Raw genomic sequence first — 15,505 nt, 5'->3', positions numbered from 1 at the left:
CGCAGCGCAATATACTGTAAATATTGTGTTGTAGTTGTACAATTGCGCAGTTAAAACAACGCGTTTTTTTGTTATTTACAACATCTACCTTTACCTGTAGCAACAACCTCAACACTATAGATATATATAGTAATATTAGGCCTATAATCGTCTCTACTACGCCTAGCAAGCAGTAGTAGAGGTGTATAATAGCTACTGTATTTGTACTTGCTAGTGCTACAGTGTGTCGCCTACGGTCGCCTAAAGCAGGCAGCTGTCAGCGACACACTGTAGTATTAGGAGATTTTTTTTTGCTGTATTTAAATCGCGGTAGTAATAGCTCTATTGTAAGGTTTTTTTGTATATATATATGTATATACAGCGTTGTTAGGAATTTTTTTTGTATATTAGTTGCTAACCTTAACACTAAAAAAGTATCGTGTGATTGCTGCTACGGCAAACCTAACAACCTTACGCGTAGGCCTTAGCTAATCAAGCCAATTAAGCCAAACAATTAAGCTAGCTTACAGCAGCTTAGCTTAATTGATTTGTACCTCTACTCCAGCTTGGCTTGATTGATTAGCCAGCTTGATGCGCCAGCTTGATAGCGATCAAGCTGGCTTGATTGTTGACAAGTCTGTCTACTTCGGTGTCCTTTCTGTATGCAGGTGCAATAGGTATGGCTGGCATGTAGAGCATGCAATGTATCAACAGCAACGTGAGGCGCTACGAAGCTTTCTGGAGAAGAGATCAGAGGAGCAGATCAAAGTACTGAGTAGATTGATATTTCATTTTTACAACGAGATGGAGGGGAAGTGTGAGTGGAAGATGGAAAGTGCAGCTTTTTGGGTCGACGAGCTGGGTTGTAATGGGCTTTTTTCCTAGCCGTAGATTGAGAAGTTGATTCATGTTCCTAGTTGCTAGATGTGTCGTTGCGCCAAGATAACCGACAATGATAGCTGTATGTTGCAAAGGGTAGCCTTGGACTAATGACCACTGCTATAGCTTGATATCTATATCCTGGTTGCTTTACTCGCATACCACATTAGGGTCGGAGATGAAGGTGAAGGCGGGGATTTTCTATGACGTGTCGTTGACGCGGTAAGTCTCCTTGCATGGTCTCATTCACCTTGACCACCTCTCCAGGAAAGAAAGAACGTCTGTGAATACCCGACCTTGGCAGGGTCTCTTCGGACATTTCAATCTCCTCTCCGACTAGATCTCTTCCACCAACACGCTTTCCACCACCGTCGCCCTTCATTGAATCCTTGCGATCACTTCGCCATCGATGTCTTCCTTCTCTATCGGCAACGCGGCTGATCAGCATCTAGAGCAGTCTCGAAGTGAGATTGCTGCGCGCGACAAGATGTACGACTCTCCAGTTCCTTACGTTTTCTCGCTTAGCGGCAACTGATTTATGATAGCTCCGAGCTCAACGCTGCAAACTCCCTACTCCTTCGTCTCCCGGCTGAAATTAGGAACATGATCTACGACAACGTCTTCCGTGATCAAGTCCTCGAACTTGAAGACACAGGGTTCACTCTCCTGGAAGAAGATTACGACAGCATCAAGACAACAGCGAACGTCAAACAATACCTCAGCCTACTTCGTGTCTCTCGCCAACTGTATCGAGAAACCGCCCTTTTACCATATCAGCTCACCACTTTCAACTTTGGCTGTGCTCGTTATCCTGGTATCAAACCGCTCGATGTTCTGGAAATGTTCTTATTGAACCGGTCTTGGGCGCAAGTTTCGAGACTTCGGAACTTGAAGTATTTTGAGTCTCAATGGCCCTATCACATGCCGTATGTGGAGAAGACTGGTACTGGCCTGTACTGGTTCGCTCACCTGAGTCTGAAACCTTCCGACTTGGCTGTGTACGGAACAGTTGCATGATATCGTTGATTTCAAAGTCGTGATTGTACACCTTCTGGTCTTGATGAATGGGTTCTGCAGGGGTGGCCGAAAGCGGGGGTCGGGGTGGCTATGTACTAAGCCATGTCCTTAATGCGGTTAGTCTGCTTCAGAACTCGCAGTTTCCTTAATTACCCATAATCTACAACGCACCTTTTCCACGTCGCCTCTTCTGCCCTCATCTAAGCACCCCAAGCGCAAGACGACATGCCCATTCGCAAGCAGGCTGCGCCACCCTTGAGTAGCAGTTCTTCCGCAGAGGAAAAGGAGACGTGTCTGATCGTGACCCCGCAGTTCAGTCCTCAGAAGCTGCTTCTAGATGAACGTGCTCGCCTGAGCAAAATGTAAGTCCCTTGAGTCCCACACATTAGCGCTCTGACTTACAACGTCTTTTAGCACCGAAAGCAATGCTGTTCAGTCACCACTTTTACGTCTTCCAGCAGAAATCAAAACCATGATATATACGTATGTTTTCGACGAGGTCGTTCAAATCAACAAGTACCCATGGTTTCTCAACTACCATGTCAGCCTAAGGCCACGTCAGTTCAGCGATTATGATCGCTATCCCTCTTCCACCTACTGCGAACACAACTTTCTAAGCCTGCTCCATGTCTCTCGCCAGATTCACCAGGAGACCGCTTTACTTCCGTACAAGCTTGCAACATTCGATTTCGATACTTTGCCCACAGAAGAGCTCGAGGATGATGAAGACAATATGTTTTCGGCTATAAGAGTGTTCCTAGAAAAAAGAACAAGGAAACAGGTCGAAGCTCTTGCCAAGTTGGAGATTTATATTCTCAATGATCATGTTCCGAACATTGGAGAGTTGGAGTCAGGGACCGGTATGTACTGGGTTACAGAGTTGAATTGCGAGATCCCTCCTGCCTAGCTGTTGGTCAATCGTTTTTGCCGGTCATTCCTGCCAGTGAGCAGTGAGCGTGATGGTGAAACGGGTCCTTGAAGTACGTGCTTTCGTTACTGAGGCAATCTTGGTAGAGCGGTGCCGGTGGGCAGCTTACTTGTTAGCACTCTGCTATCGCCATCTGCCAGAATCCAGGACGTGCATGTATCCACAGATCCGAAACGATTGCTCCATCGTTCCACACTCAGCTGTGTTCACTTGAGATCGACCCTCATTGCCGCTCTCGCACTTTGCGTATATATTCAGATGCCAACATCCATCCCGCCTTTGAAAAACTTCATCCCGTTCATCATGGCCTCCCAGAGCCACACATCACTGTATACTGGCAATAGGCAACTCACTGATAAGAAGAAGTGGGATGATAGAGTCCAGGTAGCGAATAGGGATAAGGCTTATATTTCTACTTCCAAGGCCGCTGGCCACCGCGTTATGCATAACCAATCCCGTCGTGACCAGGTGTAAGTAATTTAGTTTCTCATACAACAGACTCGTGATCTGAAAGTTCCCATGTCTCCGATTTAAACACAAGAAATTGCACCATACTCTACCCGCCGGCCGAGATTGGAAACATGATATGGACTTGTCCTCTTGCTAAAGACTACGAAATCAGCTACGCATGCATCAGAAATAGTCGCGACAGGATTCCCTCCCTAATCTTTTTTGATCATGGTCCTCCGAATCTGCTCTTCATTTCTCGTTAGGTCCATGTCGACACAGCACTTCTTCAATACAAACTCAACACTTTTGGCGTTGCTCGTCTGGAACGATCTTTTGTGAAGCAGATCTTGTGGTAGCGAACGAAGCAGCACATGGAAGCGACGACCAAGTCAATAATCCAGATCTTTGGTTCACCTCCACTTTTCCGGAAGCCTTAAATCCCATCGGGGGCTTACCTCTGAGTCTCACAACCTTTTCTCCTTCCAAAACCACCCCGCTTACGACAGTCATCATACACCCCACGATTCTAGTCAAGAGGCGCGGAGCATGCTTCTCGCCGACGCTATTTCTGCCAGGATATCGGACGTGAAGTCTCAATCCAAAAAGCGTGACAATAAGTCAGAGCAGATGTCTACCATGCGTAGTCAAGCTCAATTTCCTCATATTCAGGAACCTCGCAACCACAAGTAAGCGCCCTAATTCCTGATCTTAGAGTGCGCGACTGACGTGCTTTACAGCAGCAGTCTCATATCCTCTCCCCTTCTTCGCCTTCCAGCCGAGCTCAGGATCGCTATCTACGACTATGTGTTCGGAGACGTCTTCTACCACTTAAATGTACACCACGGCCCTGCCAAGACCTATTCATCGTTCAACGAATGCAACCTGGGTCTCATAGCTGCCTCTCGCCAACTCCACTCGGAAACACGATTGCTACCCTACAAATTAGGCATATTCACCTTCCATGTTGCTATCCCGGATCATTCAGAAGACTATCGTTCATCTCGCATAAAACAGTTTGTTGATTCAAGGACAGAGGAACAGAAGGTCGCTATCAGCAACAACATGGAGGTCTTCACAAACTGTGTCAAATTTAACCCATGGATGGTGCTTTATGGAATCTCAGTATGGACACAGGACGATTGGGAGGTGGCTATAGCAGAGCAGCTGGATGAGCAGTGGCTAGATCAAGAGCTTTGGTAGTAGTGAGCAAGACCATTAGGTGGCTGGGCATCAAATACCGCCTTAGTGAATATAATGACTCAAGGTTGGCTGCTTCTTCCACTAGACGCTAGCCTGTAAACTGTCTTCCCTAGCACTATGGCAAAAGCCTGTCGGGGATGAGTTGTGGTCTGAAAGGGCAGTCGTATATGAAGGAAACTCAGCGTGGACATATTAGGGTTGAGAGCCGGCTGCCTGAGAGTTTGTGTGGTAGTGATTTGTATCGCCAGGTGGCTGAGCGGCAGATATGACAGTGGTGAATATGTCGATTCAAGGTTGGTTGTCTCTTTCGTTGATGGCTAACTTGCAGAAGTAATTCATTAGTACTATTTCATAAGCCTTTTCTTGTAGGAAGCTATGTCCAGGGAGCTATCGCAGAGTTATACCAGAATCGTATCCAATATGTAAGAAAGCTATAGACTGCTAGGTCGCTAAAAGCCAATTGATAGTAGCTTAGATTAATCTTAGGCTAAGGCTTAGGGCTTTTGTCTAGATATCGTTTGTATGGATACAGTTGCGAGCTGCACGCTTGCACCTTGATCGGGTAATCATTGAGGATCCGCCAACTGGACTCCAGACCATTACGGGTATAGTCTCTACCAGTACGACAGCTGCTCAAGATGACCATAGAAGGTAACGTGTTCGTTCTCCCAGATGCCGTCTCCTTGAGCATAAGCCTCACTGATGTTGTATCCTTTGGTACCTGGAAGTGGGCCGAGTTCGCCATTCTTGATCACCTGGTGGATGTTGAAGGATGCGTTGCGCTGAGAGAGGTTCAACTCGACATCTTGGAAATAGTTATTCCCGCTGTATTCGCTTGTCCATGAATTGAATCCCTTTGTCGTGTTGTCCACTTCAAGGACCTCGTGAATGCCATTGGGGTGCCAGATCGTCGCCCAAGCAGGAATGCCGAAAGGCTTCTCGACGGTTGGGCCTACAACCCAGCCATGGATCAGGATACCATTAGAAAGGTAGAGCCAATATCCGTAGTGTCCCCCAGCAATTCCGAACTCGCCCCACTGGCGCTCGAAATAGCCTCTGGACTGATCTGAATCAATTACCAGTGTTTCTCCCCCGACCGTGATAGTTCCTTCAAGCTTGAGAGTTGGATTGCCCTACAAGTAGAACGTGTTAGCAAGACGAACACTCTTATCCAACTCCACAGTGCGCACATACCCAATACCAAGAATACCCTGGGACAAGCGTGCGATAGTCATTTTGGTTGGAGTTTCCACCATTCTTGGGTGAGATCGTTACCCCACCAGCGCCCCCAATGTACAAGTTCTTGCCCGTCGGAGTCATTTGAACATCCATCTTGACACCGGCATAGTCCGCAGAAATATGCACATCGGTGAAGTTGTCACCTCCGCGTGGACTTGTGAGGTTTTGAATCTCTGATCGAAAATTGAGAAAGTCAGTGCTCCCAGTTCCAGGTGCGAAGGCAGTTGCCCCAGTGGATGAGAGGTTCTGCAGGTCTTCCACTCTAAAGATACCAGTTGTCTCGCCGCGAAAGAAGTTCGGGGCCAGCATCGTATGAAATTTCCGTCCACAGGTGGTGGTCAACCAATAGAAATAGCAGTAGCTGTTCAAGTTCTCTGGGTTCTCTTCATCAAGCCAGACCATCGTTTTGCGAACATCGTAGCGACCCGCGTGCGTCTTCGCTGATAGTGAGTTCTTGTTCCATTTTGATATGTAGGGAAACATACACCATCATTATCAATAGTACTGATTGGGAAGCTTGGTCTGACAAATGGAGGGATTTCAGAAATGTTGGCGGCGCTTGCGAGACCAACCAGAAACAGAGAAAGGGACCGCATCGTGACTTTAATGTATCAGCTGTGCGAGATTGGCGTGGAGGAAGCCTGAGGCAATGATCAGGAGGAAGATACCAAAGCACAATATATTTGAGTGCCATGATGGACCGTGTTATTTAACTCACTCTAGTGCTATTAAGACTCTTCTACGACTATGTCTGTCTTAGTTGCTAGCGCTTCTTCGGGAGCAACATGACATCTTCACGTTGCAATTCGTTGCATCGAAACCTTGTACCTATGACTCGCAATGTCCCCAAATACTGTGCTAGCAAAGACATCGGATTCCTATACGCGTACTCATTTCGTGGGTCTGTTGATTGCGGGTATGACGCAATCGTACCGAACTTGGGATAGTTTCGTGCATATGCACCTAATGCACGAATTGGATCAATGCAAAGAATGGTGGAACAGGACCTCTATTTCATCGCATGATGACTCAATAAGCATTTAGAACATTAGATTGCGCTTATATGTATACATAGAACAAAGCAAGTCAATGAGTTTCATGCAGGAATGTCAAACATTTAGTTTGTATTTAGGTAATCTATCCTAGCAACATTGCTTCTGTTTGTAAACAGACTATTCTGATGAATTTAGATGCATCAATCATACTGCGACAATGGATTTCGTGATCGAAATAATCTTGCAATTGTATTCTCGGAGTGCTCAGCAGGTATTTATTGTAAGCACTACCACAACGCGTACATACGAACGCGGTAAAGGCAGAGTGATATAACACTATGCACGAAGATTGGTCTAATGTGTATATGTAGACGAAATACTGGCTTTACCTACCTGTCTTTGAAGGCAGGACGGCAAATTCCGTACCACCGCGGAGATACAGAATAAGCTTTCCTAGGCTCGTAGTTTATACGACTTACGCGTATTCTTAGTGCAAGCAGTTATATAATTTTCGGCGCCGTCGGACCGACTTTTGCAGGGATTCATCATCCACCCGTTAGGAGGCTACCTGCTGTAAGTTGCAGATGTCAGTGAGAAATATCGCTGTTGATCATAGCGTATACGTTATGTTCATGCTGACGTGAATTGAGGGTTTGTACAGGATCTTTTTTTGTGATCAAGCAAACCACATAGTTTATTGATCGCTAGTGGAGCACTTTGATACATGTAAGGCTTTCTTATGATTCCGCTCAAAGATGACTCCAAATTCGCTCACCATTACCCTGTGATTCTGAATAGTTTCCGCTGCAATGATCCTCTCGGAGTTGTGTAACAGCACCGCTCAGCGCGTCAACTGATGACACTTTGCAAAGCGATACGGTTCAGCATCGGCCAATGCGATTCAGACTAAATATCTGTCAAAAGCAACGGCGCACTGGGTGTCCAAGCATCTGCACATTGAGACGTGTAGCTTTCTACTAGGCTGATAGTTTATCCAACATTGTGAACTGATAGGCTCTCGTTTCTCGTTCAAGTCATGTGCTGGTTGAAAGATGACGACCTGTTCAAGATTTGACGCCCAAAGATTCGCCGACGGGCTTGCCGGGAAGCTTGCCGAAGTGTCTGGAGCGGCTTACGAGGCCATGCCGAAAGCTGCATGTTGGAATCCATCCAAATATCATCGTCGTCACTAAACCTTGCAGACCAGGAAGAACGGTCAGCTACCATCTTTGTACGATCCGCTGCCATCCGCTCGGACACACCGGTACTTTTTTCTCCGAGAACAGTCCTTGGAGAAGAGCAAAGTGAAGCGTAATTGCTGTAGACGTATAAATGCGAGTAACAAACTATGGAATATGTAGCTTGTCCTACAAGAAAGTTTTAACAGATCTTCTCAAAGCCTACATTGAAACCTATCGTTTGCACAATTCGCCTTTGAAAATGTCAGAAATTAAAGGCTACGAGATCGGCGAGATCAACGCGAAAGCTGCATTCACCTCAGATATCATCCTTGACGCCAGAATCGATCTTCCTAGTTGTGTCAATGCACAGGAGTTGGGTCGTCGTGATATGGACGTCCGTAAAGGCATGTACATCACGTACTTGCCTTACCAACCACATCCAATCACGGGCCAGATTATGGCGGGCGGACGATATCTGTTCGAAACTTGGGAAGACGTACTTGACTACGATCATTGGACCACCAATGTTTACGAGACTGGGGATCCTCCAGAGAAGTTTTGGAGCCGATCAACGATGCAAAAGGTCGAACGATGGAACTGGCATGTCGCTGGAGCCTGTCACTTCTCCCATCCCGAAACCCATGGTCTAAGCCGTTTCCAACGTTGGAGCTACTCTGGTGACAAGGTCGAAGAACATCTCCGCGAAGTTTATCCCCGTATTCGTGATGCAGCCAAGGTCTATGAAGCCGCAGGAGTGTGGCTTTTGTACCAGCCGGAGGCAAATTTGATTGGTCTCTTTACCATAATGCGAAAGCCGGAGAATCTGGACTCTTCGTCTCTCTACGAGGCGATCGAGGATTTGAAGGCCCAGCCATCTCTTGGGCCGCTTTTCCCCGAGCCGCTGAGTGTTCGATCGGTGTTTGATCGCTCAAGCCTCAACTTGTCAATGTGGCTTCCTAAGTCGCGCCTGGCCGGGGGCGTTCACCAAGCTAATACCCTAGCTCCTATTTTCCCTCCAGTTACTGTGTAGATTCATCTAGTCAGTACCAAGAGCAAGAAAAGATAACAAATTGGTGTAAACACAGATATAATGGTTCCAAAGCATTGGTGTTCCAGCACGGGCCACTTCGTACATGATAGGTCACATGTGTACCCTTCCTATGTATGTAACACTGCGGAGCTCCTCCGCGACCTTCTTGCTACAGCTTTCTTGTCATTCCACTTGAATATATTATCTTGTCTTTTCCGAGACCCTTACAATAGACTACAAACGCCCTGCCCACTATTGCTGGAATCAATGTAAGCGGACGATGGCCTGCATGGTCCCTGTGCAGTGGGAACATCGTGACAACAGACTTCGCAGCAATATATATACATATCTATAACTAAGAGACTGATCATCTGACAACAACCACACGTATGCTCTTGATTGAGTGTTACAAATATGTAAGCCGAATTACTAACCAAGCTTCACAGTTGTATAACATTACATCAGCGTGAAGTTCTTCCTTGCAATTCAGCAGACTAGATTAGAGTTCTGTACTCTCGTAGAGAGAGGTTCGAGCGATGGCTCGTTTGCGAGCACGCTATGGAAGATATGTCTTGAAATGATGGGCGAATATCTCAGGCCTGTTGTAGTGACCTGCGAAATCAAAGGTGTGCTTATACCTCTTTACAGCGTCTAGATCGACATCGGCGAACACGATTTCGTCTCCTATTTTCGCATCAATCGACCCAGCAACCTCGACACCTCCCGGTGCAAATATGGAAGCTCTTCTTTTTTTCTGCTCGCTTCGCATGAAATCCCTGGTTCTCTCGTCGATTCCGTATGCCTCGATCTCTGCATCAGAGACAACAGCAGCCGCGTTGATGACATAAGTCCCTACTGAGAATGCAACCGCCTTGCCGGCCGTATTAATGAAGTCGGCCACGTCCATTCCAAAGGTCAGAAACTGCGGCCAAGCAGCGACATGTACGACAGGGTGATCCAAGGCAGTCGAGTACTGCCCTAGGGGGTTGCCATTTTCACCACACAACAAACCACTCAGCCCACCGAATTCCGTTTGGATCGACGTCTTGCTACCTGTTGTGCCAGGCGCATGGATCATACGTTCTCCCACAGTCGGCACGTATTTCTGGTGTTTGTGCAGAAGAGTTCCATCTCGGCCGATAGTCAGTTGGGTATTGTAGAGCGTTCCAGTAGTGTTCGGATGGCGCTCGTTAATAGCAACCACAGCGTAGATGTTTGCTTCTCTGCATGCATCCTGCAGCGATTCCACTTCAGGGCCAGGAACTTCCACTGCGTTATTGAAAAGTTGAAGGTAAAGCGATTCCATGAGAGGGTCAGTATTGCTGAGGAAGGGAAACCAGCCCGGAAATCCTGGGATGAAACCCTCAGGGAAGCCAATGACATCTGCACCTCGGGATCCCGCTTTTCGGATAAGTTCACATGCCTTTTGTGTCGAGGCTGTCTTGTCTAAAAATACAGGAGCTGCCTGTACAGCTGCGAGTTTGATAGCCATGAAGAGTATAACAAACTTGGATTTGGAGATATTGGATAAACGTGATAGGCTTGTTCGAAAAGTAGGCTTTTGTTAGCAGTGATGAGATACCTGATGCTTCCGGCGGTATTTATGCACAGTTGCCGACACGACGATGCCGATCGGCATCGAAGTTAAGGCTGTGTGAACTGCCGCTTGATGCACAATGAAAGAAGGCCCGATAACTTCCAAAACCTAATATCGGACAGAAGACAGGAGAGCTATGTAACGGTTAACGTGTTTCACTAACATGCTAGATACACTACTGTATGTCAAGCAGTATGCTGTTAGCCGATGCTGGACACACGTCATTGTGCACTCATAGAGTCTATTGTTCTGTAAGCCTAAAAACGAATTGCCGTCAAGCCACGATAGCGCCACTACAGATTGCGATAAGATAGTGCAAAGCTAGAATCAAACTAGGACTAGGCTTATAGATGTAAGAGGTTACGCCTACGTACTGCAATACGCAGTTTTTCATATTCAGTTCTGGCTTGGAATCATTGAAGGTGATCTATAGAACCTGAGAATGGGCACAGGACGATTAGACGGTGACTGCGTCATAGTTGATGTCGCAATGAGCTAGACCGCTATATGACTAGGTGTTAGATACCGCCGAAGTGAATTGAATAACTCAAGGTTGACTGCTACTTCCGTCAGACGCCAGCCTGTAGAACTGCCTCACCAGCACTATATCAAAAGCCTTTCCTTGGTCTTTCTTTCTACTTTCCTTTTCCAGATCATTCCACCCGTCAAAAATTGCGCACAACTCAACATGGTTTCCCGAAAGCGGTCTCTGACGCATCCGACTGATGCACCCATGGCGAAAAGACTACGCGATGCGAGAGCTCTTCGGCGAGCTGCTCAACGAGATCCGATTCAACTAGATCGGATGTAAGTACCAGACAAAAACCACACAAACATCAATCTAATCTTCGCTATAGCACCGAGTACAACGCTATCGAGTCCCCTTTCCTCCGCTTGCCAGCCGAGATACGCGATGTGATCTATGCCAGCGTCTTCGAGGACGAGCAGTGGGTATTCCATGAAGACGATTCATCCTACGAAAAAGGCTTCTTAAGCTCAAGATCATTCCGCGAGAGTAACCTCGGATTGCTATCCACTTCTCGCCAACTACGTGCAGAAACCGAATTACTTCCGTATAAGCTTGCGACGTTCCACTTCAGATTCTATGATTGGGACGACTGGAGCGAAGTGGCGTGGTTGGGGCGTCTTCAGATGAGATTCTTCGAGACTAGAACAGTGGAACAGCTTCAAGCTATGACTACGGTAACAGTCTCCGGACATGTCGACGTGTTGAAGATCTACATACATTATCGAGGGAACGTGGCTTCCTGGTTTGATTTCTTGCCCCCCATGTCAGGTAAGGCACCTACCCAGAAATGGAAATCGTTGCAGAAACAGCTAGGCGCCAAGTGCACAGGTCTCGATTTTTAGCTATAGACAGTTCAAACAAGTCATAACTATTCACTACATGTGCAATGCCCGTAGGGGAGCCTAGTTCCATCTACGTCACTAGCTCGCTTATTCCATGCGACGCCTCCACTCAAGTAGCTTGCCTTGAATTCCACAACGTCTCTCTTCCTACGTCTCTCTGCAAGTCTCAACAGAAACTCAGCATGGCATCCGAGCACCGCGTTGGGGCGCCTCATATCAGCAAGTCATTGGCAAAGGAACAAACGGACGGTGAGGCTCAGCGCAAAGCTCATGCTCAACAGCTTCGCGAGCAAGGTCATTATGATAAAATGTAAGTCTTCATATAGACTTTAGCAAGCCCCGTAGCTAGAACGTCTAGCACCGAGCTCAACGCAGCCAACTCACCGCTTCTCCGCCTCCCTGCCGAGATTAGAAACATGGTCTTCGAACATGTCTTCGTCAACCGCGTTATCCACTTGGACGCATACCGCGATAGGCCCTTATCCATTCCAGACATCTATATCTACAATAGACTGGCCGATGTTGGGTTGAGTCTACTTTTCGCATCTTGCCAGCTTCATACAGAAACAGCCTTGCTTCCGTACAAGCTATGTACGATGCGACTTCACGGAGATTGGAAGATAGCAGGAGTCGATGAATCGCGGCTCCTTGTCAGATGTTTCTTGAGGAGGCGAATGAAGGAACAAGTGGAAGTCATTAGTGATTTGGCATTTCGGGTGTTTGATGAGCAAGATGATGAGTACAAACTTCTCCGTGGGACAGGATCATACTGGGTTGAGTGGCTGGATAGCGATGGGGATGGACAGTGGCTGGACGAATTTCTCGGTTTCAAGAAATAGAGGAGTGAATAGTCACTTATTTTGAGGGTCGAGTCCATTGGTCTGTGGATGACAGATACGCCAGCGAGGATACCCTCGTCTGAATTCTAGTATTAATGAAGATATTGACTTGACATTTTACCTTTCCCTTTCCTAAGTTAAGCTTGAAAGTTGCTTTAAATGTCACAACCCGATACACTGGTCACTGTGCATATGTGCAGCTCAATAAGTCGAAACTTGGGTGACTAGCACGGTTGCAACGTTGTCTCTCGAGGTATTCTGTGAGCCTCGACGTCGATCAGTATGACATGTCAACCCTCGATCACGCGTTCGAATTACAAACTCTATCCCCAATTGCCATGAACATGCACGCGCATATCGCACGTTCTGCAAACGCCTGGTGGGCGGTGAGTCGAATGGCCCCCTTCACAGCAGCACGGTGGCCCTTGTCATTGGCCAGGGCTCCGCTCTCCTCTTGCTCTTATCCGCGCACCCAGGTTCTTCACCGTGAAGAACATTGCACGCGATGAGTCGCGTGAACGTCGCGCATTGACCCGCCTTGTTGTTGTTATTTTCTCCTTCGCGTTCTGAGTTTATGATTCGCACTCACCACCAACACTGCGACTACCAGCATCTGCATCACGATACGACTTTGTACGCGGCTGTTGTGCAACTGAACAGGTCATTGTAATATCTGTACCCCTTGTACCACCTACCCTCGCTCGCTCGCGCTGCAAACATGGCGCCGCCTATCGTCCCATGGCCGCAAAAGCGCAAGGCTTCGACCTCGGACGGTTCAACCTCGAACAAGCGCACACGATCCCTCTCGATCTCCATCAAGGTCGCCCACGAGTCCGTACTTGGAGGCGTACTTGGCAGTCCAGAAGTTCCTGTTGTAGCCAAGAATTCACAAGCGTGTCTCGGTGGCATGCCAGAAGAGCTCCTCCTGCACGTCGCTGGATATCTAGACGTGAGCCCTGTTACACTTGCGAAGTTGTGCCTTACGAATCATCGCTGCAAACGCGTTGCAGAAGAGGTGCTCTACACGAACATAGGCAGTCGGTCTCACGATTGGGCGAAAGCGCAATCAGTCGCTAGCAACACTACACTGGCTAGCCATGTCCGCCACTTGTGTTCAGTGTTCGATTGGGACGACAAATTGCCGGTCACTTGGGACTTGAACGATAAATTGTTGGCCACTAGGGACACATACGACAAGATCATTGCCAATGCCCACAGGATTCAGACATTCGCATTGGAAGAAATGGCTCCGCACAACTCGCGCAACTGGGCCAACAGGTATGATTTCCTTGCGGGTGAAATGAGTTGGTTGGACTTTTTCAACCTTGCTGTCGGACAGACGATCGATAGGCAGACCAACCGTTTCGCTAATCTCAACAAACTCACGATTGTCACCGATGTTTTGTCGCTCGAGAAGATCTCATGCGTGTTCCGTCTTCCGTCTCTTAACTCGCTCTTTCTCCAGGATGTTCACCAGACGACGCCGTTCAGGGACTGGCCGATCCCCACCTCGAGCAGCCCCATACGAGAGATCGCTCTCAGGAATGCGATGATGGACATCTCCGCCGTGGCGCAGATGATCTCTTCAGTGAAGTCTCTTAGCAACTTCATGTACGAACACAATACCATGGCTTGGGAGCCGTTCGTTAATGACGACAATCCAATGTCAGTGTGGCCTGAGCACTCCTGGAAGCTCCTGGGCGACGCGTTGAGGAAACATCGAGATACCCTGGTGGAGCTATATGCTTTCAGCTACTCTGATAAGGCGCTCTTAGACATTCTTTATCCTGACAGTCGAGATCTTGGAACACTAGGATCTTTTCAAGATTTCTCGAAGCTCCAGTATTGCGGTATTCCGATAGAAGCTGTCCTCGATGCTGCGACTACCGAGAATGACTTGTCGGTGTACTTTCCCGCACACTTGAAGCGGTGGTACACCCATATCACACCAGGAACGCCAAAGCTCTTGGAAAGGTGCGTTCCCGCGTTGGCATCCTTGAAAGATATTGTCTGCTTGGGTCAGGATAAGACCGTCCGCGTTGTCCTGTTGGACGGTCTACCATTCCAGGCACTCGTGCTTTCTCGTGCTTTCGCAGAGCTGGAGGAAGCCGGTATCAAGCTCGAGATTCGTTATGATTACGACATGATCACCTTGGACGAGTTGAGACGCTTGGAGGCACTTTCTGAAGAGGTAGAGTCGGATGAGGGGTCTGACGAAGAGTTGATCGACCAACCGGAAGCCGAGATCGATGAGGTGGAAGGTTATGAGTTACCGGACGCGACTGAACAGGAGATTGCCGACGTCTTGGACGGAAACATCCAAGCCTCTTTTACTACGCAAGATGCAGTGATAGGTGATCCGGTCGAAGACGTTGTGGACTATGTCATACCTGCAGCTTCACACTGCCATGAACAATACTTAGACCATGTCGCCAGATCTGATTAGTCGACGGTACACGTAGGATCCACCAACAGCTTCGCAACGGTGTAAACTTGGAAGGCAGTCTTATTTGTTTGATACGATTGGATGGCTCTTGAGCAGATCGACTTTACTGTCGACGGCTGATTTGTGTTTGCACGGAGGCGATAATTGTGAAATGGACGAGATCCGGGTGTCTGTAGCTTTCAACATATTGTCAGAACCGTGTCGCTGACCGGGCTTCGCGAGGAGTCTAGTCGCGATGTCGGCAATGGCAGGTACTTGTACTTACTCAAACCATGGAGAACAACATTGTATACAGCTATCCAATCGCGAGCTGCAAGCTCTGCCCGTGCATGTTTCGGATTCGCGGCTGTGTCA

The 15,505-nt window shown here is 47.8% G+C and overlaps 8 protein-coding genes across 8 annotated transcripts; 6 read left to right on the top strand and 2 right to left on the bottom strand.

Moving 5' to 3' along the window:
* Positions 1–1,267: 1,267 nt before the first annotated feature.
* On the top strand, positions 1,268–1,875 carry AA0111_g5412 (hypothetical protein; the record flags this gene model as incomplete). Its single annotated transcript, XM_028651520.1, has 2 exons — positions 1,268–1,347; positions 1,404–1,875. The coding sequence occupies 2 exons, from the start codon at positions 1,268–1,270 to the stop codon at positions 1,873–1,875; spliced, it is 552 nt and encodes a 183-aa protein (XP_028507010.1).
* A 225-nt stretch (positions 1,876–2,100) lies between these two features.
* On the top strand, positions 2,101–2,782 carry AA0111_g5411 (hypothetical protein; the record flags this gene model as incomplete). Its single annotated transcript, XM_028651519.1, has 2 exons — positions 2,101–2,237; positions 2,290–2,782. 2 exons carry the CDS (start codon positions 2,101–2,103, stop codon positions 2,780–2,782), a joined length of 630 nt encoding a protein of 209 aa, XP_028507012.1.
* Positions 2,783–3,799: 1,017 nt separating this feature from the next.
* On the top strand, positions 3,800–4,453 carry AA0111_g5410 (hypothetical protein; the record flags this gene model as incomplete). Its single annotated transcript, XM_028651518.1, has 2 exons — positions 3,800–3,939; positions 3,991–4,453. The coding sequence occupies 2 exons, from the start codon at positions 3,800–3,802 to the stop codon at positions 4,451–4,453; spliced, it is 603 nt and encodes a 200-aa protein (XP_028507011.1).
* A 614-nt stretch (positions 4,454–5,067) lies between these two features.
* Positions 5,068–6,001, bottom strand: AA0111_g5409 (hypothetical protein; the record flags this gene model as incomplete). Its single annotated transcript, XM_028651516.1, has 2 exons — positions 5,068–5,586; positions 5,648–6,001. The coding sequence occupies 2 exons, from the start codon at positions 5,999–6,001 to the stop codon at positions 5,068–5,070; spliced, it is 873 nt and encodes a 290-aa protein (XP_028507195.1).
* A 2,126-nt stretch (positions 6,002–8,127) lies between these two features.
* AA0111_g5408 (hypothetical protein) lies at positions 8,128–8,898 on the top strand (the record flags this gene model as incomplete). The annotated part of the gene is made up of 1 exon (XM_028651515.1): positions 8,128–8,898. One exon carries the CDS (start codon positions 8,128–8,130, stop codon positions 8,896–8,898), a length of 771 nt encoding a protein of 256 aa, XP_028507196.1.
* Positions 8,899–9,454: 556 nt separating this feature from the next.
* On the bottom strand, positions 9,455–10,390 carry AA0111_g5407 (hypothetical protein; the record flags this gene model as incomplete). The annotated part of the gene is made up of 1 exon (XM_028651514.1): positions 9,455–10,390. One exon carries the CDS (start codon positions 10,388–10,390, stop codon positions 9,455–9,457), a length of 936 nt encoding a protein of 311 aa, XP_028507193.1.
* A 793-nt stretch (positions 10,391–11,183) lies between these two features.
* On the top strand, positions 11,184–11,866 carry AA0111_g5406 (hypothetical protein; the record flags this gene model as incomplete). Its single annotated transcript, XM_028651513.1, has 2 exons — positions 11,184–11,302; positions 11,353–11,866. 2 exons carry the CDS (start codon positions 11,184–11,186, stop codon positions 11,864–11,866), a joined length of 633 nt encoding a protein of 210 aa, XP_028507194.1.
* A 1,557-nt stretch (positions 11,867–13,423) lies between these two features.
* Positions 13,424–15,151, top strand: AA0111_g5405 (hypothetical protein; the record flags this gene model as incomplete). The annotated part of the gene is made up of 1 exon (XM_028651512.1): positions 13,424–15,151. One exon carries the CDS (start codon positions 13,424–13,426, stop codon positions 15,149–15,151), a length of 1,728 nt encoding a protein of 575 aa, XP_028507191.1.
* Positions 15,152–15,505: the final 354 nt, after the last annotated feature.

Source organism: Alternaria arborescens (assembly GCF_004154835.1).
Source record: "Alternaria arborescens strain FERA 675 chromosome Unknown contig_10, whole genome shotgun sequence".
NCBI classification, from domain to species: domain Eukaryota; kingdom Fungi; phylum Ascomycota; class Dothideomycetes; order Pleosporales; family Pleosporaceae; genus Alternaria; species Alternaria arborescens.
Note: the sequence above shows the minus strand (reverse complement) of the source record. Positions and strands in the feature narration are given on the sequence as shown.